The sequence below is a fragment of the Carex rostrata genome, chromosome 30, assembly GCF_964058835.1.
Source record: "Carex rostrata chromosome 30, lpCarRost1.2, whole genome shotgun sequence".
Taxonomy (NCBI): Eukaryota; Viridiplantae; Streptophyta; class Magnoliopsida; order Poales; family Cyperaceae; genus Carex; species Carex rostrata.
In genome coordinates, this window is record NC_135947.1 from 5,438,796 (window position 1) to 5,466,780 (window position 27,985).

At 33.9% G+C, this 27,985-nt stretch overlaps 1 protein-coding gene across 2 annotated transcripts; it reads right to left on the minus strand.

Moving 5' to 3' along the window:
- Positions 1 to 8,896: 8,896 nt before the first annotated feature.
- On the minus strand, positions 8,897 to 27,678 carry LOC144546747 (BURP domain-containing protein 3-like). Of its 2 annotated transcripts, none has more exons than XM_078295293.1 (4): positions 27,564 to 27,662; positions 11,097 to 11,205; positions 9,578 to 10,233; positions 8,897 to 9,438 (listed from the first exon to the last, which is right to left on the minus strand). In XM_078295293.1, the coding sequence occupies exons 1-4, from the start codon at positions 27,597 to 27,599 to the stop codon at positions 9,094 to 9,096; spliced, it is 1,146 nt and encodes a 381-aa protein (XP_078151419.1). In that variant the 5' UTR covers positions 27,600 to 27,662; the 3' UTR covers positions 8,897 to 9,093. The 2 variants fall into 2 exon arrangements, with proteins under 2 accessions (XP_078151419.1, XP_078151418.1); XM_078295292.1 differs by lacking the exons at positions 8,897 to 9,438; positions 9,578 to 10,233; positions 11,097 to 11,205 and adding exons at positions 24,528 to 25,039; positions 25,179 to 25,834; positions 26,983 to 27,091 and having other exon boundaries at positions 27,564 to 27,678.
- Positions 27,679 to 27,985: the final 307 nt, after the last annotated feature.

Below are 27,985 nucleotides of genomic sequence, written 5' to 3' on the forward strand. Positions count from 1 at the left end.
AAGTGTCTTCTACAACTGCAGCCACAGGCAACGTCCGGCTCTCCTTGAAGACTGCATTCAGCGATTCAGAACCGTTGGTGGTCATAATTCCCCAACGGTAACCTCCATCACGTGCTTGATATATTTTCTCGTATGCTGGTGGCTCTTGGACATCTCTGGGATTATTTTTGCCCACCTTCATTAAGTAGAGATTTGCTTTCGGCATATACTACATATAAATAAGGAAATAAAATAATATAAGTAAACAATTAAAATAAAAATATGTCCACAAAGTACAATAAGACATGTAAACAATTAACAAACACATACCTTTGCAAATTCTCTACTCATCTCTTCCACCCTTCTCGGCTTTTTTTTTTTGCAATTACGTCTGAATGTTTCTAGGACCCATGTATCGTGTCCGGTTGCCTTGCTAAGGTTCTCCGCAACGTGTTGCATACACAACCTGTGCACACACTCACCAGTGTGTGTTGACCAACCGTATTCTTCACGATCAAAAACATATTTTATTCCTTTGTGCTGGTCTGATATTACAGAGAAAAACTTTGTTGGTCCAACCACCCGTCTTCTTAAAAACTGCATAAAGTATCCCCAGTTCTCACCATCCTCTTTCTGAACAATTGCAAACGCCAAAGGCAACAGCTGGTTCTCAGCATCATATGCACATGCTATCAATAGCCTCCCCTCGTAACGGCCAGACATGAAGCATGCATCAATGCTGATAACGGGTCTGATGAATGGCACAGCTTGGATACAAGGACCAAAAGCCCATGCTATGCCCTTGAATTGTTGAACTCCCTCTATTAGTACTCCATTCTTGTCATAAATGGGGCCATGCCACCGCTGAAATACAGTGCCGGGATTTGTACTTGCCATAGCCTGGAGCAATGGTGCCAGATAGTCGTATGAATCCTTCCAACTACCGAATATTCTGCAAATCGCAAGTTCACGACCTCTCCACAACCTGTTATATTTTGGGATTACATGTATGTATTTGTGTCTGACGGCCATAGCCACCGCCTTGATGCTCATCGAGGACCAAAGAAACTAATGTCAGCCTCTTCAAAAGATGTGGTATCGTTGAATGTGGCGACAGGATGCCTATTCCCCCGACCCCTGATTGGGAATTTTTCTTCCCTGGAAAAACCTGGTACATTTGCATCACCATCTGATAAGTCATCAGATTCCCAAATTCCTTGGTATTCATCTCCAGTTTCCATTTCTCTTTCCGGTATGACATCAATAGCATCAACATCAATATTAGTATCATTTCGATTAACGGATAACTGTATCGGTACTGACTCTGGTATAGCTGGAAATGTAGGGATTATGGGTGCTTGTCTGGGTGGTGGTGGTGGGGGTACAACTTCAGTAAACTCATGGGAGTTATGGTACCCCGGGTTGTCATAACAGGGACTGTGGTACCCCTTGTTGTCATGAGGGGAGTGGTGGTACCCCTGGCTGTCATGAGGGGAGTGGTGGTACCCCTGGCTGTCATAAGCCGAATTGTCATAACCTGAAGGTCCAACAGGGGGAGCCCTAGAAGGTCCAGCCCCAGCCGCACTAAAAGGTCTAGCCCCGGCCTGGGGAACCCTCCTGGAATATAAGTCTATCATCGCGACCCCCCTAGACTCAAATTGTTGGTACACAGCCTTCCACAACTCCTCATCTGTTATAGGAAAACTCACAAAGTAAGGTCTACCCGCCCCAGCCCGTTGTGTGTCAATTCGGGTAGCCAATTCTAAGTCATACCGGTTGGGGTTTATACCAGTCTTTTCGTATACTAGTTGCTTAAGTTCAATAAATGTGGTTCTTTCATTAACCTGCAAGCCGAATGAGGCATCTTTCGAGTAATACACGCCATCTACACCCTTAGTTAGCTTACCGCCCACGTACAGTGCAACCAGCATTTTGTCCTTAACAAACTACATTTAAAAAAAAACATTCATAAGAATTACAGTATAATAGATTCATTATTTTTTGCAATTTAAAAGTTAATTACAATATTAATTAAAGACTAATTTATAGTATTTACGGACTGTGGGTATAATAATTATTAATTAAAAATTAAACAGAAAATAATTAAATAAAAAATAAAATACCTGTAGCAATCGCATCTAAATCGCCTAAAATCGCTTCAAAATCGCCAAAATCGCTCTCTCTTTCTTCTCTGTGGTTTAATAAATGATACTGTGTGCTGGAGAGAGAGAGACAGAGTGGTTATATGCCAGCATACTGGACCGCCAGGATCACTGGCGGTCTGGTCCATAGTGGACCGCCCAGATCCCTGGCTGTTTTAATTCGATTATCTAGCATATTCAATAATTAATTCAGAGATAAATGATAAATTGTTTTAATTCGATTAGGTCTGACTGTTTCGAAATTTCAGACTAATATTATAATTGTTTTAATTTTAAACTCCCAGTTCTTTAATAAAAATTTCGTTTATGATTTAAACATTCTAATTAAATTTTTGGCAAATACCCTAAGCAAAAAAAAAACTAAAACTTCACAAATGAAAATATAAAAAAATTAGATCTCTAAAAAAAAAAAAAAAAAAACCAGACCGCCAGCATCCCTGGCGGTTTGGTTATATTTGAAAAAACTCAGATTTTGTGGTTATTTTGGTAAAAACGTTTTTTTTTTGGGTTATTAATAAAAATGGCCGAACTTTCAAGTTTCTTACCAATATTATTTGAGTGAGTCTATGGTACTATGCATATTACGATTTGGCACCGTGTTACGGCTCTATATTCGAGTTTTCAAATCTTAACGGTCGATCCAAACTGTTCATCTTGTTCTCCATATTAATATGTGTTTGGAGACCAAATTTTATATTTTTTAAAAAAAATTTACTATTTTTTTAGATATTTAGAAAATCACTTGATCTGAAAATTCTGGACCATCCAAAAACAGTGATTTTCAATAAATTTAAAAAAATAGTAAAAAAATTTCAAAAAATGTAAAATTTGGTCTCCAAACACATATTAATATGGAGAACAAGATGAACGGTTCGGATCGACCGTTAGGATTTGAAAACTCGAATATAGAGCCGTAGCACGGTGCCAAATCGTAATATGCATAGTACCATAGACTCACTCATATTATTTTATCAACTTTTTTTTTTTTTTATAATTGAAGAAGTCTTAACTTATCTCCATTCTATTATTAAGCACATTGGGTGTCCGATTCGTCAACGGCTACGATTGAAAGATGAAACTTCAGATTTGATCTCAACCCTCCAATTACATAATTTGTCTTCTTTTGATTAAATGCATCTATTTTATGTATAAAAGTCCAAATTTAGTTAAAAGCATACTCACCACATGTGTTGCCACACGATATGTTACAATTAAAATTGAACAAATTCTGAAATTTAGCGATATATTTATTCATTTCCTTATTTCTTTGTTTCTATATTTCTCATCTTCAATTGAAAAGACTCCACCTTTCATTTTCTTATTTTTTTTGTTTCCTTACCTTTTTTTCGTTTCTATACGGATCATAATGGAAATTAATTATTTTTTATTTTCTTATTTCTCTTTCTTTGTTTTTATACATTTTGATGTGGGCAATTTAAAGTATATTTTCAATATATAATATATCAATGTGTGTGTGTATTCTAAATTAGAAACAAAGAAGAAGAATAATACAAAATTGGAACGTGTGTGTAAGTATATATTTCTCTTACAATATGTGTGTATATATCTATCCTATACATACACATGATAACACTTTTTATTTATATTTTTTATATCATATTATATGTCGATATTGAATTGTTGTATGATATTTGATATTAGATTCGAATCGAGCTATTATTTGATATTATTGGTACTTAAAAATAAAGAATCATCACATCATCAAATTGTTATTAGAGATCACGATTAAAGTTAATTAAAAATACAAAATCATATAAATTTTATATTAACATGTGTCTTAATTTTTAGATAATTATTATTTTCATTGATACATTTGTTTCTTATAATATATCCCCGTTACAACGCACAGGTATGATACTAGTAATTATATACTAATCTTAATCGCATGACTAATTTTTTTCTTAATTTCTGAACAATAAATACTCGGTCATTCATATGCAATGCGAAGTCAATTTTTGTCATAGTAATTTAATACGTAGATATAAAAAATAGAGATAATTTCTAGTGTGCTCATACAAACTTTTGAAATAATCAATATCTCTATTAAAATATCATAATATCCAATATTCACACAAAAATTTAACATTTTTTCTTTAATCTCCTTTCATTTATTTACCTTTTTACTTAGTTATTTTAAAAATTAAATTGTCACACGTACCATCTTCTCTCATATGTTCTTCACTGTATACACACAATATTTGTAAATTTCTTAATTTAGGGAACAGGAAAATGAATTCGCAAAATTAGCGAACTAAGAAATTTCCAAACGCCACCTCTCCTAATACATGTGCGAACTTGGAAGTTGGAGGCTTCATATATACATATTGTACGGATTCACTATCCAAATATAATAAAGTCGATAGTTTGGGATTTTATAAATTAACCTACTTTTGAAAAAGTTCAAACAAAATACCTTCTCTATAATTTTTTTGACAAAATAACCCTGTAGACCCCATATTTCCCTTCCCTCTACTTCTCTCCCATTTACAGGTTGTTTGGATGGAGAGTATAGGAAGGGTGGGGAGGTGAAAAATAGAAGAGAATGAAATGGAATAGAATGGAAGATTAATATACTTAACCTTTTTATGTTTGGATGATTAATGAGGGAAAATAAATTTAACTTTTCTTTTTATCTTGTTTCTTGTTTGGTTAATTAAAATTTTAGAAGGTTAATCAAATATTTTTAGTATATTTGACTATTATACCCTTTACAATAATGTGTAAAAAGAAAGAAGAATATAAATATAAGTTTCTGTGGTATGTACCGCATGGCCTGGTGTGTCAAGAACAATGTTGTACCAAAAAAATACATATGTCATATACATCCTCTGTGTGAATGCTCAACCCTGCAAAATTAACAGCTGGGAATAGATACCACATCAATTGTTTGTCGAACTAAAACTGGTCTTGCTAGAAATGTATGTTGAACTTCTCATGACCAAAAAATTTGTTCTTAATGAAACCATATCCAACTTATTTACTGAATTTCATTCTCTGGTATAAGTGTTGAGTACAGAAGCTTCAAATTGCAAAAGAAAAAAAAAATAACTTGAAATATTAAAGTAGTGCAACAATAACAATTATAAAAGAAGGTCAGATAACAACAAAAAAAGAGAGCAAGGCCAAATATTAATTCTGCAGATCATATTTCACGGAAGACCAAACATTTATCATATAAACAATAGTATTTCGTATTTATTAGGTTTTGACTTCCCCTCCCCAACCCACCACGAATCAATATTATGGATCATACTAAAAGTTCGATATTATAATTAAAAAAAAAAAACTAACCTGACCAATCAACTAGGATGGCTACGGTGGCTGCTAGCTAGGTCTATGGTGAAAAAAAGTTGAATGATAATTATATAGAAATAAGATATACAAAGACAGGGCATTTGTGTCATTTTTTGTGAAAATATTTGCTACACAATTTCTTTCCATCCGTTACACTCCAAATTGGAAGGTAAATCGATTATATTAATTACAGTTACACAAGGTTAACCCTTTCCCCTTCTGTACCCCTCACCTCCACCATAATTTTGTCAACCAAACACGATTGGAGGGAAAGTTTTTTATCTATTCCATTCCCTCCCCTCCTCTACTCTCCATCCAAACATGGTGTTACTCTAGTTTTTATTCAACTCCTAAGCATATTTATTACCATCTCTATCATATATTCAATACCATAAATCTCATTTCCGAAATGGTTTTGAAAAATAAAATATTCCTTACCCATATAGTTTAATATTACCATATAAAATTTTCTAAATGGAGCATAAATATGATATTGAATAAAATATTCCTTACATTATCATTTTGAAAAATATATATGAATAAATTATAGACGTTTTTTTTTTCTTTATATCTAAATTAGTTCTGTATTAATTTTTCATGCAACTTCATATTATTTGATTATAGAAAATATGGATCCTTTCTACTTAGAGAAAATGGATAATGATCATGATGAATATACAAGCATGATTTTGTACATAGAGAGAAATTTGCTCGAAGCAACTTCTTGTTATACTTCAATTTTAACCAGGGTTCTAAATAGCTACGCTATAGCGGCGCTATAGCTACGCTATAGCTTTTCTGGACCATAAACGCTAAGCTATGAGATAAAATTGCGCTAACTCAGCTACGACCGCTATTACCGCTATATGAGACCCGCTATAGCTACCGCTATGCTACATGATTTTTTTTTTGCAATTTATATGAACTTCTGTACTTCTATTCTTATTTCTAATGCTACATGGTATTCTACGATAAGTATACTAAACCAAACTATATGCTTCTATTTTTATTTGTGATTTATTCTATCATTCTATATCGAGAAATATTCAAATGCTAATTCTTCATTTTGATTACTCTTTTTATAGTATTCATTTGTAAAATTATTATCGTTCGTGTCAATTGAAAGCTGATTTTGATTATTATTATAATTATAAAATGTTTAAATATGTATATTGACTTCATTTACCTTATAAAATTAATGGCTCTTTGTCTATTATAATATGTAATACCATGAAATATAAACTATTAAATAATGTTACTTTTGAAAAAAAATTTCCTTCTTATTTGCGTAATTGATAAAAAGTATAGACTTAGATTAGTTGTTATTTAGTTGTTACATCAATTCTCTAATATTGATTATATTGATAATTAGTAGAAATATAGAATATAAAGTTTGAAAATGTAAAATCACTATGTGTGATAGCTTCCGCTATAGCTACGCTATTCGCAATAGCTTTTTTTTTTGGTCTCCCCGCTATGCCGCTATAATCGCTATTTAGAACCTTGATTTTAACAAAAGTTATATTTGTTAAAAAAGTTCTAAATAATCATGAGTGTCGTTGTAGACTAATGTGTTAAATGCTATCAATTAACTGTCCTCCAAACTTATCATTCCACCTCTTTGTCATTTACAATTATTTTTCTTTTTAAATTATGAATCATTCTCTTCGATAGAAGTTAATGTTTTGGCCACATAAAAACTACTAATTTTTCATGCGGACTGCACATGCTCGCACAAAAAATCGAATCGAGGCCGCAATTTCGGGATCCGAATCTGCTGAAATCCGAGGTCGGTACTGTTTCACCCTGAAATCCCTGAAATTCGAATCCAGCCGTCGAATTGTTTCGAGAGACGTGCAAGGAAAAACCAGCTGTTTCGAGATGTATTCTCGAAAAAATTCAATGGCTAGATTTTGAATTGCAGAAATTTCAGGATAAACAGTTCCCGATCTTGGAATTTCAGCTGATTTATTTCCGCAATTTCGTGATCATCGTGCGAGCTGTTTATTTACTAATATTGCGTTCCAACATAGATATTGCACGGAGGTGGGAGTAGTTATTCCGAAAAGTCGCCACTACGATCTGCGTGATATTCTGTAGCGCCATAAGTTGGTTAAAATGATTCAGTTTGGTTTAATCCATTTTAACAGTACATGCTGCATGTTTTACTACAGAACGGAAATCGTAGAATATCTAGACTAAACAGAAATTCTGCGTCAAATGTACAATTAGGAAAAAAAAAAGGAAAGAAACGTCTGGAGTGTCCGAGAGACCGAGACACCCCGACACATTTTAAATAAAGGCGACTAGCCGAGGTTGGAATTTCATGGCTCTTTTGGGAGACTCATTCGTAATCGTAATCATTTGATCTGTGCTAAAACTTTTTGAAGGCCGGACGAACATCTTATTCGCAAAATATTCCATTCTGAACATGCGATTCTCAATTTGATTTGAAAAGAAATTGTGCCTCCATTTTAACTTGAAAGATTGGTTGTTGAGCTAATACCTTAAGGCTCAAGTTCATTCAAATAATTTAACACTTCTGAGCCCAAAAAGCATGTTAAGGTTATTTTTTATGGGCTGTATTTCTTCACGGGCCTTGCGTTATCCTTGTGATTTGCTACTCTAATATTCAGAGCCGACAATGTCTAATGATATATTTTTTGAGAAAATATATACTTTGGTATAAATATACGACTTTTGAAATTTTTTATTTGCGTATTATTTGTATTTAAACTGGAAAAAATAATTCAATGAAAATTAAGTGGTCCAAAAGGTAAAATTGACCTCTAGTAAAATTTACTTGATGAAGCTGCTTGCTGACGTGTACTAAGCTTACCGGCTCAGATAAATCCGAATTTTTTATTTGTAACATTTTAAAATAACAAAATTCTAAAATTAGCTTGCATTGGAGATAATTCAAAACATAGCATAAATGTAAATTAAGTATTCATTAAGGGTGAAACTCAGACCTAGTAGTCTGCGTTTTCATAGAATGAACATGCACCTGCCTTTAAGAAGGAACCTGTATTTTCTTGAACCGAGGATTAAGTCAAACCGTCGTCTAGAGGATTAGGTTGTCTAGCTTTCATAAATTTCTTATATTTATAAGTTATAAGTTATAACCGTAATCAAGAATTACAAAATGGCTCGTATTGGGCTTGTGGTTTGTCTGATGATGAATGTACCAGAGTACCAGACCCTTCAAAGGTTCAGTCTATCTTTACAAAATTCACAAAAATAGTAAAATTTTTGTATGTAGATTATATTAGACTGCTTGTGACATGAAATAACATATTTTACGCTTTAGTTATTGATTGAAATGCTAACATTAGTACATCAGCCTAAAATGCTTAATTTGTTTATCCAGTATTGTATCAAAACGTGGATTTTGTATCTGCATCTTATCATTTCTAAAGGAATTTATTCACAACGGATCATTTTGGGAAATTATGCTGACAGATATCATCTTACAAACACACATATATTATACTGTCTCCGTACATCAAGCTCACATACATCCAACTGTATTCAAACCAGAAATGTAACATATTCATACAGCAGGCACAAAACTAAAGTACACCCATACAAATATAGCAGTGCAGTATATATACTGTATAGCTATTTGTGCTCTTAATTAGTTATTGCGACTAAATACAACATGATCTTGGGGCAAGAGATGGCACACTGGTACAGTACCAGGTTTCACATTCAGCAGCTTAAATGCAATGTGCTTCGGGTTCCATGCTGATGTGTCGGCATGGCATACCGCCACAGCATTGACCACCGTCCCATCTTTACCGGTCATCTTCACCGTGTAACCCTTGGTTGATTTTGCCAGGTGGCAGTAAAACACAGCATAAGCATATGTTTGCTGATGGCATGCTACAAGCTCATCTTGTGCCAAGTTTTTCACCCCTGAAGCGACAATTGTGTACTCTTGCCTTGGTGTCTCATCCTTAGAATGAACTGTTGTTGAAACCTATCAGAAGAACAATATATATTATTAACAATACAAGGATTGATTTTTCATCACTGAATATTTTTGCCCTTGTGTGTTCGACCAAGCAATGTTGAATTTGCTTCAATATTTTAAAGCAAGCTGTCAGAACTGAGCTTACCGCTTGGACATTTTTTGTGCCGATATTGGCAACGCTGAAATCAACCATTGATTCAAGAGAAGTGACACACATCTTCTTCTCCCCCTTCAACGCTGGATCCTCACACTCTCTCAGAGTCTCCTTCATTGCTTCCTCCTTATCAGAACCAGGCTGAACTGAGAACCGGCTAACTATCTCCGGTAATTTCTTTGAAGAAAACGGGATCGACTCAGCCTCACTTCTCGGTAAAAACTTAGCAGCGGTATTTCTTTTCTCAAATTGCGTGTTCAATTTGGAACCAGGATGCAGATCTTGTTCTAAGAAAAAGAAATTAATCTGACGATTATCGAACAATTGCTCCTCGGTGGCAGCGTAATGGTACACAAAGGGACTGACATGGGATTGTCCATACTTTGGTTTTACATTTACAGAGACTCCACCAGGGCCCACATGGACGGATGTCCTTCCCGGTTTCCCATTGCCATCCCCCACATCAACCTGACCCTGGCCTACACCCACAATTGTGCTGCCAGGTGTTCCCTTTCTGGCAACAACGTGGACCCCACCCTTACCGACTCCTACTATGGTAGCTCCAGGTTTGCCTGTGCCAGCATTCATGCCGACACCTCCTTTACCTATGTACACATAGGTACCGGTCTTGGAATCCATGACGGTGTCTGTTTATGGAATGGGTTTTCAATCAGAATATATAAGATTCAATATTTTAGTAAGGCAAAAACTTTGTTTATGGTTTTAGTTTTTCTGTTAAGGATTCAATAAAGGACAGATTAATTTATCCATACTGTATGTTATTTGGTATTGTTATCTACCAATGCTTTATTCAATAAATACTAAAAATTTAGCAAGTGTGGTTTCTATGTATATATATACCGACATTAATCCAGTCAGGAAATCAAGTACTAATATATATGGCATTTTGGCAGCAATGTTTTGAACATGATATTAAGATATTTTTTTTGTTTTGAAGGTTAGCTGAAGAACATTTTTTTTTTTGGAGTAAACTCTTAAGTTCACCTATATGCAGGGTATATTTGTGTATGTTTGTTACAATGTAATATTTTAATAGAGATATTAGCGAGTGTATATCGTAGGAGATAATTAGAAATATAGGGTAGAAAGTAGGAGATGATTAGTTAGAATTGTTTAAAAATATATCATAATTAATGAAACTTATAAATAGACTCAAATATAATTGTAATCAATAACTCAAGATCAATACAAGATTTATTTTGTTAATTTCTACTCATTTTCTCTTTTCTAAAACTATTATGGTATCCGAGCAGGAATAATGATGAAAAAAGACTAACATCTATTTAAGGATTTGTGCCTCCTATATATATCTCTATTAGATTTGATAAATACTACGATACTAACAACAATTGCATTATTTAGCTTCCTTATTTATTTTTTCTTATAGCAGTGTGGGTTGCAGGGGTAGAGATAATTTTTCAAAAGAGAGGGAGCAACTTGGCAGATTCTGCCAATGTTTCAAATAAAGATAGAGAGATCGAGAGTTGACCGGAGCTTAAAAGATCACTGATAGCAGTGGGCATATGAGTATTGGGTAAAACAGTGTGCCAGTAAACCTGAGCAGGCAGTAACGCTGCATTGCTTGCTACAACTCTAATCTACAAATAACACAAACCCAAATAAACTTCAGAAAAGATAATTGTTTGGCAAGTGGTAAACATCCTTTCTATTAATTAAATATGTGAGCCATATATTGGCAAGAGTTTTTCTTTTATAAATTAGAAATTCAGATCCGGAATTGAATGTTTTTTTTCTTCTTTAAAAAATAGATAAAACCGCACCAATGGTAGAGTTCCACCGGATGCAGATTCTGGAATAACACCAATGGTGAGATTTCAGTATTTTTCATACTTTAATTCCCATCTTGACCACATATTTGCTCAAAAATTGATGAACCATATAAAATGGTGAGATTGGTAGACTGTCCTTAGTGGTAGACTGGTAATGGTGCAGTTCCATCTATATTTTTGAAGAAAAAAACAAACAATCTCTTTTCCAAATATTTTATTTTATAATATCTAGAAAAACAAAATCCTATATATATTGCTTATAAACAAGAGCACAGACTCTAAGAATGCAGAGTAGTAGTGATATGGGTTTATGTAAGGGGAGATGCCTTCATGTGATTATCACGACTTTTTTGTTGAACACCTAGATAGATGACCATCTTAAATAATGATTTCACATCCCCTCCATTGCTGTATATTATATATGTAACTCTAGATATAAATTAGAGTCACCTTTTTTTAAAATAAAATTTACCGGCATCTCTTGATATCACTCTTTTTAGTTATTTAAACTTGTTGATTTTATGAAATAATATTATCATACAGATTTATTTCTAAATTTGGAGATGTTATAGACTAGGGGTGTCAATTTTCAGTCCGATCCGAAGCTGCCCTATGGTTAAATGGTTCAAGTACAGGTCTAGAATTTTTCACCGTACTCGGATTGAGTCGGGTTCGGTTGGACTAGACCTGACTTATTTCGTTATGTTTTATTGGATTTGGTTTTAGATTTAATACTAATTAATATTAAATATATATTAATTAAGATTAAGTTGCATAAATAAATTAATAAAAAAAGTAATCAAGTTATACCGCTCGGCTTGGTTCAATAAGTGACTTGTTCAGATCGAGTCATCAAATATTTCGACTCGAGCCAAATTGGATCGAGGATATAATAATAAAATAGTACCGGAGATCAACTTCTACTATCAGGGGCAAGTTGTACAGGAGATCTCTGTATCCTTCCAGTACGTGACTCAAGTAAATTACAAACGAACGGCTCAGATTAATCTTAATCAGACTAAAGTAGTCAATCCGGTGCCTATAGAAACTATAGGAGTCCGTTTTGAAATTCGTGTCGAGTAAAAGAAATAATATAGACCGTCCGTCTGTAATTTGCTTGAGTCAGCTATACCTGGTTATACTGGGGTGATCCGAATTTGATCAACTTCTCTTAAATGGTACGTTTGGATAAGAGTTAGAATAGCGAAATTTGAAAATAATAAATAAGAATAGAGAAATAGTAGTGATTTATAGATTAGTGTGAAAATTATACTATTCGAATTAATAAAAATATTGTTTTGATTGTACATTTGGAATAATGAATAATTGTAACTGATAATAATAGTGTTAATAAGGTGCTAATTAAGAGAAAATATAAGCAAGTGAGGTCTTAAACGAATTGTTATAACATGGAGATAACATAAATTAGTATCAAATTTGTCTTTTCGAAAATGTGTGGACAAAAATCCGAGAAAAAAATCATTTTCCCCTCTTTATTTTTGAATAGTAGCTATTCTAATATTTACAAGGAATAGAGAATAACAACTATTCTAACTATTATAAATAGCAAAAATATTGTTTGAATGCATATTACTATTCCGAATAGCCGCTATAATAAAATAGCTCTATTCTTGATACATCCAAACATACCATAGCTAGATCAATTACGATTGAATAAAATTGACTATCAACTGTTGGGATAAAACTTACTAGTGTTAAAAGAAACTACGATATGGAATATAAATTCATCGCTTGTCTCATCATCCAACGAATTTACATCCCCTCTTGTTATTTGACTGAGGACAATAGAAATGGACGGTCCAGGATCATTTTTTTAACTTGGCACGAATCTCAAAACACAAATCATACTGCCTGCTGCACTATTCCCGAATAAGCACCGGCTGAGAAAAAAATCTGGACCAGCCGTTTCAATTTGCTTGAGTCTGGTACCTGGGAGGATACAGATCCTCTTTCAACCTGTGTTGTAAATAACAGTATGCGGTCGTTGGACGAACAGAGTATACCACCAAATGATTAATCGAGAATAATCGGAAATAATTATCTATAATAGAAAATAATCAGTTAATTAGTCGAAAATTGCCAACAACTAATCAGTCGATTGGTACTGCAAGGGGCCTCACAGATAATCATAAATGGATTAGTGGGGAGGAAAATAGAGCTAAGAAGAGGGGTAAGGCAGGGTGACCCAATCTCACCCTTGCTTTTTATCATTGCTATAGATTTTGTACCAAGGTGGCTCCAAAAACTGATGAACATGGGGGCAATCAGAATGCCGGTGCAAGGGATGCACCCGTCTCTGTTGTATGCGGATGATGCCTTATTCTTTATCAAGCCAGAAAAGCAACAAATACAGGTACTGAAGACGGTGTTATTAGCATTTGGTGCCATATCGGGTCTCAAGATAAATTTAGAAAAATCTGAAATTGTAGCAACGGCAACGGAACGAAACCAAGTCAGAGAATTGGCGGGTATATTGGGGTGTAAGGAAGCCAAATTCCCGTTTAAATATTTGGGTTTGCCGCTCTCGGATTCAAGACTGTTAAAAGAGGCATACGTGCCTTTGATAACAAACATCAATAAGAGATTAGGGGGATGGGCGGGAAAACTACTCACACAGGCAGGAAGAATAGTGCTTATAAACTCGGTATTATCATCAATACCGATATACTATATGTCGGTGTTCAATTTGCCGGTTTGGGTGTTAGATGCAATAGATATGACAAGAAGGAATTTCTTGTGGAAGGGAGCGGCACAAAATGAAAGAAAAATACACTTAGCGAATTGGAAGTTGGTATGTACACCGAAAAAAATGGGAGGGCTGGGGATTAAAAACTTGTCGAGTTTTAATCATGCATTGCTAGCTAAATGGTATTGGCAATGGCAAAGCAATGAGGTTAAGCTGTGGAAAGATTTATTCAACGCAATATATGGAACGCAGCAGGGAGGGGCACACAACTCATACTTTTTCAAGGCTAATCTCAAAAAGGTGATTAAATTCTGTGATTGCTTTATGTTGAGGTTAGGAGGCAGAGGTGATACAGTCAAGTTTTGGGATCAAGACTGGGGTCTGGGAACACTCAAATACAGGTTAGAAGTCCTATACACATTTGTCTTAGACAAAAGCATCACGCTACAGGAGTTCTTTCAGGAAAGAAATATATACTCATTGTTTAGATCGGTTTTATCAGAAAAGGCGATTGAACAGTTACAAGAATTGATCAGGGAAAAGATAAGAATGGTACTGGGTTTTATTCAAAACAGAAGAAACATAGACGATGCAAAATGGAAGATGCATGTGGATGGGATATTCACAGTGCAAAGGGCATATCAAACAATGGAGAATACACCTACGATACAATCACAGATACACAAGGTATGGGAAATTCGGGTGCCGCCAAGGATTAAGGTATTTGGGTGGTTAGTATTACATAACAGGATATTGACGGCAGAAAATTTGAGAATAAGAGGGTTTCACATAGTGGGAATATGTTATATGTGTAGGCAGCAAGACGAGACAACTCAGCATTTATTTAATGAATGTCGGATAAGTGAAGAGATATACACAGGGGTTATGAGAGAAGAGCAAATACCAATTCCGGTACGGGACAGACTCAACATCATGACAAGCGCTGGTACGGACATGAAATTGAGAGAACTCACACTCATAGCACACTTTGTTATATGGAGGGAAAGGTGTAATCGTATATTCAGGGAAAAGATCAAACAAAAGGAGATTCTGATACAAGAGATCAGAACACAGTGGCGGGCTTCTACAACGGAAAATCAAGATAGAAATAATAGTTAGGGAGAAATACAATTCAAGTAAACTTAGTATAATTTAGGTTTAAAAATTTGGGTAGTTATCATTACTTTTATGCTTCAAATTTTATGTTTTATGTTTTATTTGCTTTCATTTTTGTAAACCGGGTTTCTACTCAGAAACCCAAAAAAATGTAACCAGCTTTGGTTAATGAAAAACGGAGGCTTGACCTCTGTTGATTCTCTCAAAAAAAAAAAAAAAAATTGATATAAATTGACGTTTTTTTACAACACTGCTAGATGTTCAGAAACAAAACCGGAATCGTTTAGTTTACAACAAATGGAGGGAAGATATGCTATTAATAAAGGAAACTCAACTGCCAGCTGCTCACCAATGCAGTTGTGGCCCTTGTGGGGTATTGGCATTTGGCACCATAAATCAATATGACGTGGACGTTTTTCAGTACACGTGTACGACTGTCTATTTGTCTCCAACTGCTGACTGATGTCCCATTATACGAGTTGGGCGCATAGCCTTCCCAACAGGCAGGGAGATGAGAAATAAATGAACTCTCATATAACTAAAGGCGCATTTAAACAGAAGAAATGAGGTTAATTGATTTTTATTTTATTTTTAGATTTTTTGTATTTTTTTTTTTTTTTGAAGAAAATAGACTTTTTGTATTTATGTATAAATTTTTATATGATATAGAATAAAATGTTATGGTATTGTAAAATTGACTCTCATTTTCAATATAAAAATTATATATGATTGTCTCACATAGTTTGAAAGTCTGACCCCATCTCTTTCTATGACGCCAAAAAAGAAAAAAAGAAAATAAAATGTAATTAAACTCAATTAAGATTCTTGCATGAACAATACAAAGAGGTCTACTGTATGAATAATAAATTATATCACTCAAATGTTTTCCTTTCATAAATAGCAAGACATAACTTTTGTTCAATTGATAAACCACAATCAAATTTTAATTTGTATGGTGCATGGAACAATCAAATGAGAAAAATAATGTCCTCTTTTCCTCATCTATTGTTACAAATTGTCCAAGTCACAATAGTTGATTCTCAATTGTAGAGAATCATAATGAAAAAGGCTCCCCATTAAATAGAATGTGCATGCTTTAAACGCTGCACTGCAAAGTAGTAGCCTCCTAGATTCAATTGTAAATGTAGATCCGATTCTTATCTAAAATAGTGAGTGCGTATACTACTATGAGATAATTGATCTTCTCAGATTATCACAAAAATCGGTGTCAAAATTTTGTACGATGTCAATCTAGATGCATGAGAGACAATTTTAATAGAGAATGAATTGTTTTAAGATTATTCGTATTTTTAAAATCTGAACGATCTGAATTTTTATAAATTAACTCAAATTTTGAATATTTTATGATAATTCTAAAATAGTACGGTGCAAATATGTGAGCAGAAACGTGACAAAAAAAAATCTGTTTCCGGTTATAACATTCACTATAATTAATATATACGAGAAGGGATCTGTGTATGAAGAATATGCATAATGCCAAACGCATCCAAATGAATCCATAAGTCGAATAATAATAATAATAAAAAAAAAAAATCCACAAGTGTCTAGGCGGCTAAGCTGATTACGCATTCGGCTTTCCCATCATGGCGGATTGACAGTGTACATTAATGCATCTGAAATAATAAATTAATCAAATAAATTAAATGTAAGGTAGTTGGGAATAGTGTTGTGCTAACGGGTAGGGCGGGCCGGGCCGGGCCGGGCAAAATCTGTGGCGGGTGACGGGTACAACGGACCGGGCATCACGGTTTTTTTTTTTTTAAAAACCCTGCCCTATCCGTTTTATATCCGTGCCTGTCACAGATTCGGGGGCAGGGCGGTCCAGGTATGGGGGGCGGTCCGGTCCAGTTTTTTTTCTGCTTTGTGTTTCTGTTTTTTTGTTTCTGTTTTTTGTTGCTGTTTTTTTGTTTCTGTTTTTTTACAGTGTCGTATGAATATTATTACGTGTTTATAATTCGACTTTAAAAATCTGAATAGTTTAATATCAAATAGTGTATATAAATAAATAAAATTTGTAACTTATATATAAAAAGAGGAGGGTTCAAATGCACCCAAATTTTTGTGCACCCAAATGCACCCTATCTTTCAAATCCTTTTTCTCCGTTTTCAAAGTCCGAATAGTCAATCCGAACCATTAGATGCGATCTATATATTAAGATGTGCTTGGAGACCAAATTTTACATTTTTTGGAATTGTTTTACTATTTATTAAGCCACTTTGAAAATCGCTGATTTTACATTTTCTGGACCATTGGATCAGCGATTTTTCAAAGTGGCTTAATAAATAGTAAAAAAATTCCAAAAAATGTAAAATTTGGTCTCCAAGCACATCTTAATATATAGATCGCATCTAACGGTTCGGATTGACTATTCGGACTTTGAAAATAGAGAAAAAGGATAAGGTGCATTTGGGTGCACAAAAATTTGGGTGCATTTGAACCCTCCTCATATAAAAATTATTCGTGCGAAAAATTTGTATATTTATTCGGCTAAGTACAAATCTATTTATTTATTTCTTTACACGAGTCATTTTATTTTATTTCAAATTCTCATTCTAATTATATAGTTCCATAATTTATTTATATCTCGAAATTTTTAGTTTACATTTTAAATTGATAATATATTTTCTAAACGTTCATTTTAAATTGATAATATATTTTTTAATTTTGAATAGGTTAAATAAAATATAAATAAAAAATATCTTAAATCAATTACTTTAAAACAATAAAATATAAATAAACAATTTCTTAAATCAATTACTTTAAAAATAATTATGAATTATTTTAAAACAATAGATTAAAAAATAAAAGTTACCCTCCTCCTTTATTTCGGACTTGGGACCGGCTATGTAAAATAACATAGGCGGAGTTCTAACTTTTTTTTTGTTAGTAATTCTTCTTTAAAATAAATAATTTAAAAACTAATTGAAATGTTTAGAAATTAATAATTAAAAAAATAACTATAAAGATTAAAAGAGGTTATAAATTTATACCGACACTACCTATCTAGAAGTTTGGATTCATATACTATTGTTCGCTCTCTTTCGCACCGTCTGAATCCGAATTAGCCTCTGGCCGCGGCTCGGTACCGCTTTCTTCAGTGTCGACTTCGGATGATCATGCTTCATCTCGATGTTGCTTGAGCTCATTAGCATCAATCCAATTTTTCAAGCACACAAGTCTCTCAAAAACATTTGCACCTAACTTACTACGTTTATCGGATAGGATCCTGTTCGCCGAACTAAAACAACTTTCGGAAAGGACGGTTGACACGGGCACGGCAAATACGTCGTAGGCCATCATTGCTAGCGTTGGATAGGCCCTTTGATTCCTCCTCCACCACGCCATGATGTCAACTTGTTCATTTTCGTTGCGCATCGCAAAATAACTCAATAACTCGTTTGTGGATGTGTACAGTTCGCTCTCTGACTGAAAATCTGCTAACAATCCACCACTGCTAGTGCTCCTAGAAATGAAACTATTAAAAAATAAAAAAAATTAGTGGACAAATAATGTAGATATTATAAATAATAAAGATTGAAAATACATGTATATTTAGCGGCGGCACGGGACGAAGACGGGTTTTGATTGTCACCTATTCTTGAGTTGTATATGGTAAACATCTCATCGAATTTCAAATTCAAGTATGTCTCCACCCCGGTTTTGTCTAAATGTAGATTCTCTTTGTACTTTTCAAGTACTTTGACCGTGGAATACTTCTTGTATGCCGGGTTAAGACAGCTTGCGATAATGGACATGAGGGGTACATCTTCCCAATATTTTAGAAATTTTAGTTTCATAACATCTACGATCGGTGTGAGAGATTTATTGTGGGTTTCAGCTTGTTCCAATTCAAGATACACCTTGGATATGTTATAGAGATGTTTGAGCAACTCAAATGGAGTCGGTGAGTAGGAGTAGGATGGTTCGACGGTTGTTGTAAAAAAAGTTCTTAGAAATTTACTAAGCCTTTCTAGTTGCTACCATTCTACGAGGGTGGGTTCAAATTGCATTCCCTCGAGGGTGGAGCTTCTCAAAAACTCCCCTATGACAGCTTTGTAAGGAAGGCATCGGTTCAACACCCTATAGGTTGAGTTCCAACGGGTATCTATATCCCAAGGTACTTTCAACTTGCTGAATCCATAGTGGATATACAAAAACTCAAACCGTTGTTTTCTTTCTTGATTTGAAGCAATGCGGTTGAGAGCATCCTTAAATTTAATTATCAATAGGTTTACGGCTTTTGTTTTGAGGCCCGCCTTGACAACAATGTTAAGTATATGGCAAGCACATTTTTAGTGAAATATTGCACCATTCATGATCGGGTTTAGTGACCGTTTAAAAATATCAATGGAAGCAATGTTGTTGCTAGCATTATCGAAAGATATAGAAAAAAAATCTTGTTATCCATGTCCATCTTAAGGTTATATTCTTCTAAAACCTCAATAATTGATTTGAAAATTATATTTGTAGTGTTCGGGGAATCCAACACTCAAAAACTTAATACCCTTTTCTGTAATACCCAGTTATCATCGATCCAATGCCCAGTAATACAAGAGTACCCGAGCCCATGTTTACCGGCAGTCCATATATCAGATGTAATTGAGACCTTATTGTTTTGATATGCAAATGTAGCTCGTAGGTCATTTTTGGTAATGGTAAACTGTTTTTTTTATTTTGTTAACCATTTTTCTATGATGGATCCTCTTGTACATTGGTTGATCACACCCTCAAACGACCAACCGGGCAAAACTCATGCAACAATCCAGACTTATTGGTTTTCCTTTGTGGGTAATGTACCGGGTCAATTCACTAAGCATTTTTGATTCATCATATTTTGGGTTGGTTCTGGTACCATCCGGGTTCATAAGGGTTTGAATTTGTCTCGGTTTAATATTTTCACTTGAAAGCTCACCCTTTCTTTAGTGCATTTCAGCTAGTCATACCACTTTTTTTTTATTTTTCTTGCAATTTTTTACCTTACATTCTAGATATAGCAAAGTGCCATCAACATCTTTGGTCTCCTTATAATATTTCATCCACGACTGATTGTATTCGAGAGGAGGTCGTTTAGTCTTCTTTCCTGCTAGGGGGGACACTTATCGAAGAATGGACATCTTCTTCTTGAATTTCAGGGACACTTGTTGAAGGAGTAGGTTCTATAGGAGACTGAATTGACTCGATGATACATAAGAAGTGCCTACGCCTCCATATGCATACGATGGTGTCGGTTGATGTGTTTCTTGTGGAATGTATATGTTTGGATCGTTTGAAGTATAATACGGTGCGCTCATTTGGGGGGTTGTTGATAATTTGTTTGTAGCATTTGGTCTCTTCTTTGATAATTTTGTGGATAATTAGGTGGTGACATATCGGGCCCAAAAATATCGGCCAACAATCTCGCAATGTCTTCTTGCACCGATTGGCAATGAGATGTCATTTTTTAAACCTATTCAAAACAATAAATGTAAATTACTTAACATATTAAAAAAAAAAATCTAACCTATTAATTTAACCTATTAAAAATAAAACCGAATTAAAAAAATAAAATCTAACCTATTCAAAAATAAATCTAATTACTTAACATAAATCTAACATATTACATATGAATTCGGATAAAATTAACATATGAAAAAAAAATCTAACATAAATCTACCATATCCAAAAATAAATCTAACATTATAATTAAAATCTAACCTATTTAAAAATGAATCTAACATTTAAAAATAAATATAATTACTTAACATATTCAAAAAATAAATCTAATCTATTTTTCAACCTATGAAAAATAAATCAGAATTTAAAAAACATAAATTAAAACAGAAATTAAAAACAGAAAAAATATGCTATTTCGGCCTTTGTAGAAAATACAGCTTCTCTGCAAAGGCCGAAACATCATATTTTTTCTGTTTTTATTTCTGTTTTAAAAAAATAAATCTAATATTTTTTAAAAATAAATCTAACCTATTAAAAATAAATTTAACATGTTAAAAAATAAATCTAACCTATTCAAAATAAATATAATTACTTCACATATTCAAAAAAATAAATATAACCTATTTTTTTAACCTATTAAAAATAAATCCGAATTTGAAAAATAAAATCTAACATATTCAAAACAAATCTAATTACTTCACATATTCAAAAAAATAAATCTAATCTATTTTTTTAACCTATTAAAAATAAATCCGAATTTCAAAAATAAAATCTAACCTATTCAAAACAAATAAAATTACTTCACATCTAACAAATCTAATATAAACTAATTAAATCTAACACTAACAAATCTAACATAAAATAAATCTAACAAATCTAATTACTTAACAAATCTAACATAAAATAAATCTAACAAATCTAATTACTTAACATTCAATGAATCTAGCATAAACTAAATCTAACATTCAATTTAAATTACTCTACAAAAATAAATCTAACATTCAATATTTCAATCTAATAAAATTTAATCTAGCAAAATTTAATCTCGCAAAATTTAATCTAACAAAATTTAATGTAACATGAAATAAATGTAATATTTAATCTCACGGGAAAATCTTCGAGAATACTTTCGTAATTCCATTTGCATTTGCGTATTTGTAAAATGAATTAAATTAACAACTATATTTTTCTTAATAATAAAATTAAAATTGGAGAATAATGAAAATATTGAGATTGAGATTGAGAGAATGAGAGATGAAAATATTGAGATAGAGATGTGAAAATTTGTGAGGGATGAGAGTTTATTTATAGAGTTTTGTTTGGAGGGATTGAAAATTGAAATTTGAATTAAAAAAAAAAACTGAAAAAAATGGTCAAATCGGGGGTCAATTCATATTGGGGCCGAGTAGAGTAGGGGTCCAGATCTAGGTAGGGAACCGTTGGTTGGGGGGGGGGGGGGGGGGGGGGAATTTGGTTTAAATTTTGAATTTTTTTTTTTTTAAAAAAGGGTATCATAGGCACGGTTTTACGGGTACACGGGCACGAGCACCAAGAGCACGGATATGGCGGGCACGGGTTCATTCCTTCTTATACCCGTACCCATGTATCCGTGCATACCTGGACACGGACATGGGCAGGGCGGGTAATGGGTATGGGTTCAGCGGTCCGAGTTTGACCGGGTGGGTATAATCAAACCACTAGTTGGGAATCAAGACTGGTGACAAATTAATGACCATACATGCTTCCCCTTGGGAAAAAAAAAATTGTTCTATTTAAACATCATTTTTCTTCTACGCAATTATAATTAACCCTATTTTCTAAGAAGATATCTAACTATATATATACCTTCTCCGAAGTACTACATACTACGAATTAAAATCGCCTTAAGCTGATTCATTAGTTTGCTCTAAGATCCATGCATGCTAACTTAATTTTAAAGAATCTCTCGAAATATCAATAGCGCGGAAAACGATGCATATTCTTGATAATACTATGCTTAATTTTCTGATTGCATGTAGGGCTGGCAAAAAAATTCGTAGTTCGTGATTCGATTCGGGTTTGATTCGAGTTTAATTCGATTTGAAATGGGTTCGAATTGAAACGAATCCAACCAGGTTCGGTTCAAAATTAATTCAAACCAAACTCAAACCTAGCCTGGTTCGATCGAAATGGGTTCGGTTACTTTTATGGTTCGAATCTCATAATAACATCGGCCGTCCATTTACTTGATGAAATTAAAATTCAAGATAGAGAGCCATAATTTAACTTAGCCGACACTCTCTCGCTCTCAAATCTCAATAACCTAGTTCTCTCTCCATCTCTCCCTAACTCACTCTCCCTCTAGCTCTAAAATCTAGCCGACTGGTTGTCTCTCCGGCTGTCACTCTCTCTGGACTAGATGACTGTCTCTCCTCTCTCTTCGGTCGTCTCTCATAGTTCATACGAGGAAAGTAGTCTCTGATGTATTTGTTCATGAACAATTTTTCAACTTAAAAACACTCATTTCATAGTTCATACCGGTAAAAGGAAGCCATGTGAATTTTGTCCCGCGAGAAAAAATTAATGTATAAACTACCGGTATAACTAGGGCTGCTAAAAAATAATTTAGTTCGTGATTCGATTCGGGTTCGATTCAAAAAATGTGTAGTTCGAAATGGGTTCGGTTCGAAACGGGTTCAGTTCGAAACGAATCAAACTAAGTTCGGTTCGAAATTAATTCAAACCAAACTCAAACCTAGAGTAAGTTCTGTTCGGTTCGATTCGTTGCCACCCCTAATTGCATGTCTTTTGCTTAATTGTATTTTCTGATAGCAAATGAAGAAAATAGTCCTCAAGTAGTTCAAATTATGTTGCCTCCGATCCAGTTGTTTACTCTGTCGGGTCCGCCATCAACAGGGCCTGCTGCACTAATGGGTCCGCCAGCTCATTCAATCAGATCCGCAGCAGCGAAATTTCTCAAATAAATTGATTCTATGCTTCACAGTACCTTAAATTCTCAATTTCGGATTATGTTAATTCATGGTATTTTAAATTTTAAATTAACAGTATATATCCCTTTTTTATTTCTTTTAATTATAAGTTATAAGATTATAAATTATAAGCCATGGTATTGGAAAATATAAATCAAAATATTATTTTTTTTTTTATCGAGTACTCAATTAGTTAACAGGTTTAAATCTGATAAGTTATTTAAATCCGATTTGATATTTTTTTGCCTCTCCTTGACTAAAATCCTGGGTCCACCCCTGTATAGAAGTATGATTCTGTATGTAGAGAGAAATTTGTTCGAACCAACTCCTTATTATACTTCAATTTTAACATAAGTTATATTTGTTAAAAAAGTTCTAAATGGCTATCAATTAATGTGTATAATAGAATGAACATGCACCTGCCTTTAAGAAGGAACCTGTATTTTCTTGAACCGAGGATTAAGTCAAACTGTCGTCTAGAGGATTAGGTTGTCTAGCTTTCATAAATTTCTTATATTTATAAGTTATAACCGTAATCAAGAATTACAAAATTGATACACGTATGGCTCGTATTGGGCGTGTGGTTTGTCTGATGATGAATGTACCAAAGTAACCCTTCAAAGGTTCAGTCTATCTTTACAAAAATCACAAAAATAGTAAAATTTTTATATGTAGATTATATTAGACTGCTTGTGACATGAAATAACATATTTTACGCTTTAGTTATTGATTGAAATGCTAACATTAGTACATCAGCCTAAAATGCTTAATTTGTTTATCTAGTATTGTATCAAAACGTGGATTTTGTATCTGCATCTTATCATTTCTAAAGGAATTTATTCACAACGGATCATTTTGGGAAATTATGCTGACAGATATCATCTTACAAACACACATATGTTATACTGTCTCCGTACATCAAGCTCACATACATCCAACTGTATTCAAACCAGAAATGTAACATATTCATACAGCAGGCACAAAACTAAAGTACACCCATACAAATATAGCAGTGCAGTGTATATACTGTATAGCTATTTGTGCTCTTAATTAGTTATTGCGACTAAATACAACATGATCTTGGGGCAAGAGATGGCACACTGGTACAGTACCAGGTTTCACATTCAGCAGCTTAAATGCAATGTGCTTCGGGTTCCATGCTGATGTGTCGGCATGGCATACCGCCACAGCATTGACCACCGTCCCATCTTTACCTGTCATCTTCACCATGTAACCCTTGGTTGATTTTGCCAGGTGGCAGTAAAACACAGCATAAGCATATGTTTGCTGATGGCATGCTACAAGCTCATCTTGTGCCAAGTTTTTCACCCCTGAAGCGACAATTGTGTACTCTTGCCTTGGTGTCTCATCCTTAGAATGAACTGTTGTTGAAACCTATCAGAAGAACAATATATATTATTAACATTACAAGGATTGATTTTTCATCACTGAATATTTTTGCCCTTGTGTGTTCGACCAAGCAATGTTGAATTTGCTTCAATATTTTAAAGCAAGCTGTCAGAACTGAGCTTACCGCTTGGACATTTTTTGTGCCGAGATTGGCAACGCTGAAATCAACCATTGATTCAAGAGAAGTGGCACACATCTTCTTCTCCCCCTTCAACGCTGGATCCTCACACTCTCTCAGAGTCTCCTTCATTGCTTCCTCCTTATCAGAACCAGGCTGAACCGAGAACCGGCTAACTACCTCCGGTAATTTCTTCGAAGAAAACGGGATAGACTCAGCCTCACTTCTCGGTAAAAACTTAGCAGCGGCATTTCTTTTCTCAAATTGCGTGTTTAATTTGGAACCAGGATGCAGATCTTGTTCTAAGAAAAAGAAATTAATCTGACTATTATCGAACAATTGCTCCTCGGTGGCAGCGTAATTGTACAAAAAGGGACTGGCATGGGGTTTTCCATACTTTGGTTTTACATTTACAGAGACTCCACCGGGGCCCACATGGACGGATGTCCTTCCCGGTTTCCCATTGCCATCCCCCACATCGACCTGACCCTGGCCTGCACCCACAGTTGTGCTGCCAGGTGTTCCCTTTCCGGCAACAACGTGGACCCCACCCTTACCGACTCCTACTGTGGTAGCTCCAGGTTTGCCTGTGCCAGCATTCACGCCGACACCTCCTTTACCTACGTACACATAGGTACCGGTCTTGGAATCCATGACGGTGTCTGTTTATGGAATGGGTTTTCAATCAGAATATATAAGATTCAATATTTTAGTAAGGCAAAAACTTTGTTTATGGTTTTAGTTTTTCTGTTAAGGATTCAATAAAGGACAGATTAATTTATCCATACTGTATGTTATTTGGTATTGTTATCTACCAATGCTTTATTCAATAAATACTAAAAATTTAGCAAGTTTGGTTTCTATGTATATATATACCGACATTAATCCAGTCAGGAAATCAAGTACTAATATATATGGCATTTTGGCAGCAATGTTTTGAACATGATATTAAGATTTTTTTTTTTGTTTTGAAGGTTAGCTGAAGAACATTTTTTTTTTTGGAGTAAACTCTTAAGTTCACCTATATGCAGGGTATATTTGTGTATGTTTGTTACAATGTAATATTTTAATAGAGATATTAGCGGGTGTATATCGTAGGAGATAATTAGAAATATAGGGTAGAAAGTAGGTGATGATTAGTAAGAAATGTTTAGAAATATATCACAATGAAACTTATAAATAGACTCAAATATAATTGTAGTCAATACTCAAGATCAATATAAGATTTATTTTGTTGATTTCTACTATTTTTCTCTTTTCTAAAACTATTATGGTATCCGAGCAGAAATAATGATGGAAAAAGACTAACATCCAATGGGCATAATTAGAAAACTTTGATAGAGGTGACTGAAAATTAAAATGCATAATGTGGTGAGTGAAATTTGGACTGAAGACTTCTTATCTACCAGACAAAGCTCTAACAACTAGACTATAAGTAAATCTTTGACTATTATTGAGAGGGGCTGCACTATATAGAAAGTTCTGAAAAAAAAAAATTTAATTAAATTTCAATATATATAATTAAAATTTTAAAATCATAGGGTTACTTAGCTACCTTTCCAATAATAGAGGTCTGCCCCTGCTAACATCTATTTAAGGATTTGTGCCTCTTATATAATATCTCTATTAAATTTGATAAACACTATGATACTAAAAACAATTGCATTATATAGCTTTCTTATTTAATTTTTCTTATAGCAGTGTGGGTTAAAGGAATAGAGATAATTTTTCAAGACAGAGAGAGAGAGAGAGATCAACTTGGCAAATTCTGCCAATGTTTTAAATAAAGATAGAGAGAGAGAGAGTTGACCGGAGCTTAAAAGATCACTGATGGCAGTGGGCATATTAGTATTGGGTAAAACAGTGTGCCAGTAAACCTGAGCAGGCAGTAACGCTGCATTGCTTGTTACAACTCCAATCTACAAATAACACAAACTCAAATAAACTTCAGAAAAGATAATTGTTGGGCAAATGGCAAACATCCTTTCTATTAAATTAAATATGTGAGCCATATATTGGCAAGAGTTTTTCTTTTATAAATTAGAAATTCAGATCCGGAATTGAATATTTTTTTTTCTTCGAAAAATATATAAACCACACCAATGGTGTGGTTCCACCGGATGCAGATTCTGGAATAACACCAATGATGAGATTCCAGTATTTTTCAGACCTTAAATCCCATTTTGACCACATATTTGCTCAAAAGTTGATGAACCATATGAAATGGGTCGATTGCATTAGCCTGTCCTTAGTGGTAGACTGGTAATGGTGCAGTTCTATCTACTTTTTTTGAAGAAAAAAAACAAACAATCTCTTTTCTGAAGATTTGATTTTTTTATAATATCTAGAAAAACAAAATCCTACATATATTGCTTTTATACAAGTACATACCAGGAGAGAGCAAAGGAGGGGTAAGAAACTATCCATAAGCAGAATTGAGGTATCTGAAAAATTAAGAAGTATTGAGAGAATAAACAGAGCACAAATTCTCAGTAAGGCAGAGGAGTAGTGATATGGGTTTATATAAGGGGAGATGCCTTCATGTAATTATCACGACTTTTTTGTTGAACACCTAGATAGATGACCATCTTAAATAATGATTTCACATCCCCTCCATTAATTGCTGTATATATATGTAACTCTAGATATAAATTAGAGTCACCCTTTTTTAAAATAAAATTTACCGGCATCTCTTGATATCACTCTTTTTAGTTATTTAAACTTGTTGATTTCATGAAATAATATTATCGTACAGATTTACATCTAAATTTGGAGATGTTATTGAGGGGTGTCAATTTTCTGTCCGATCCGAA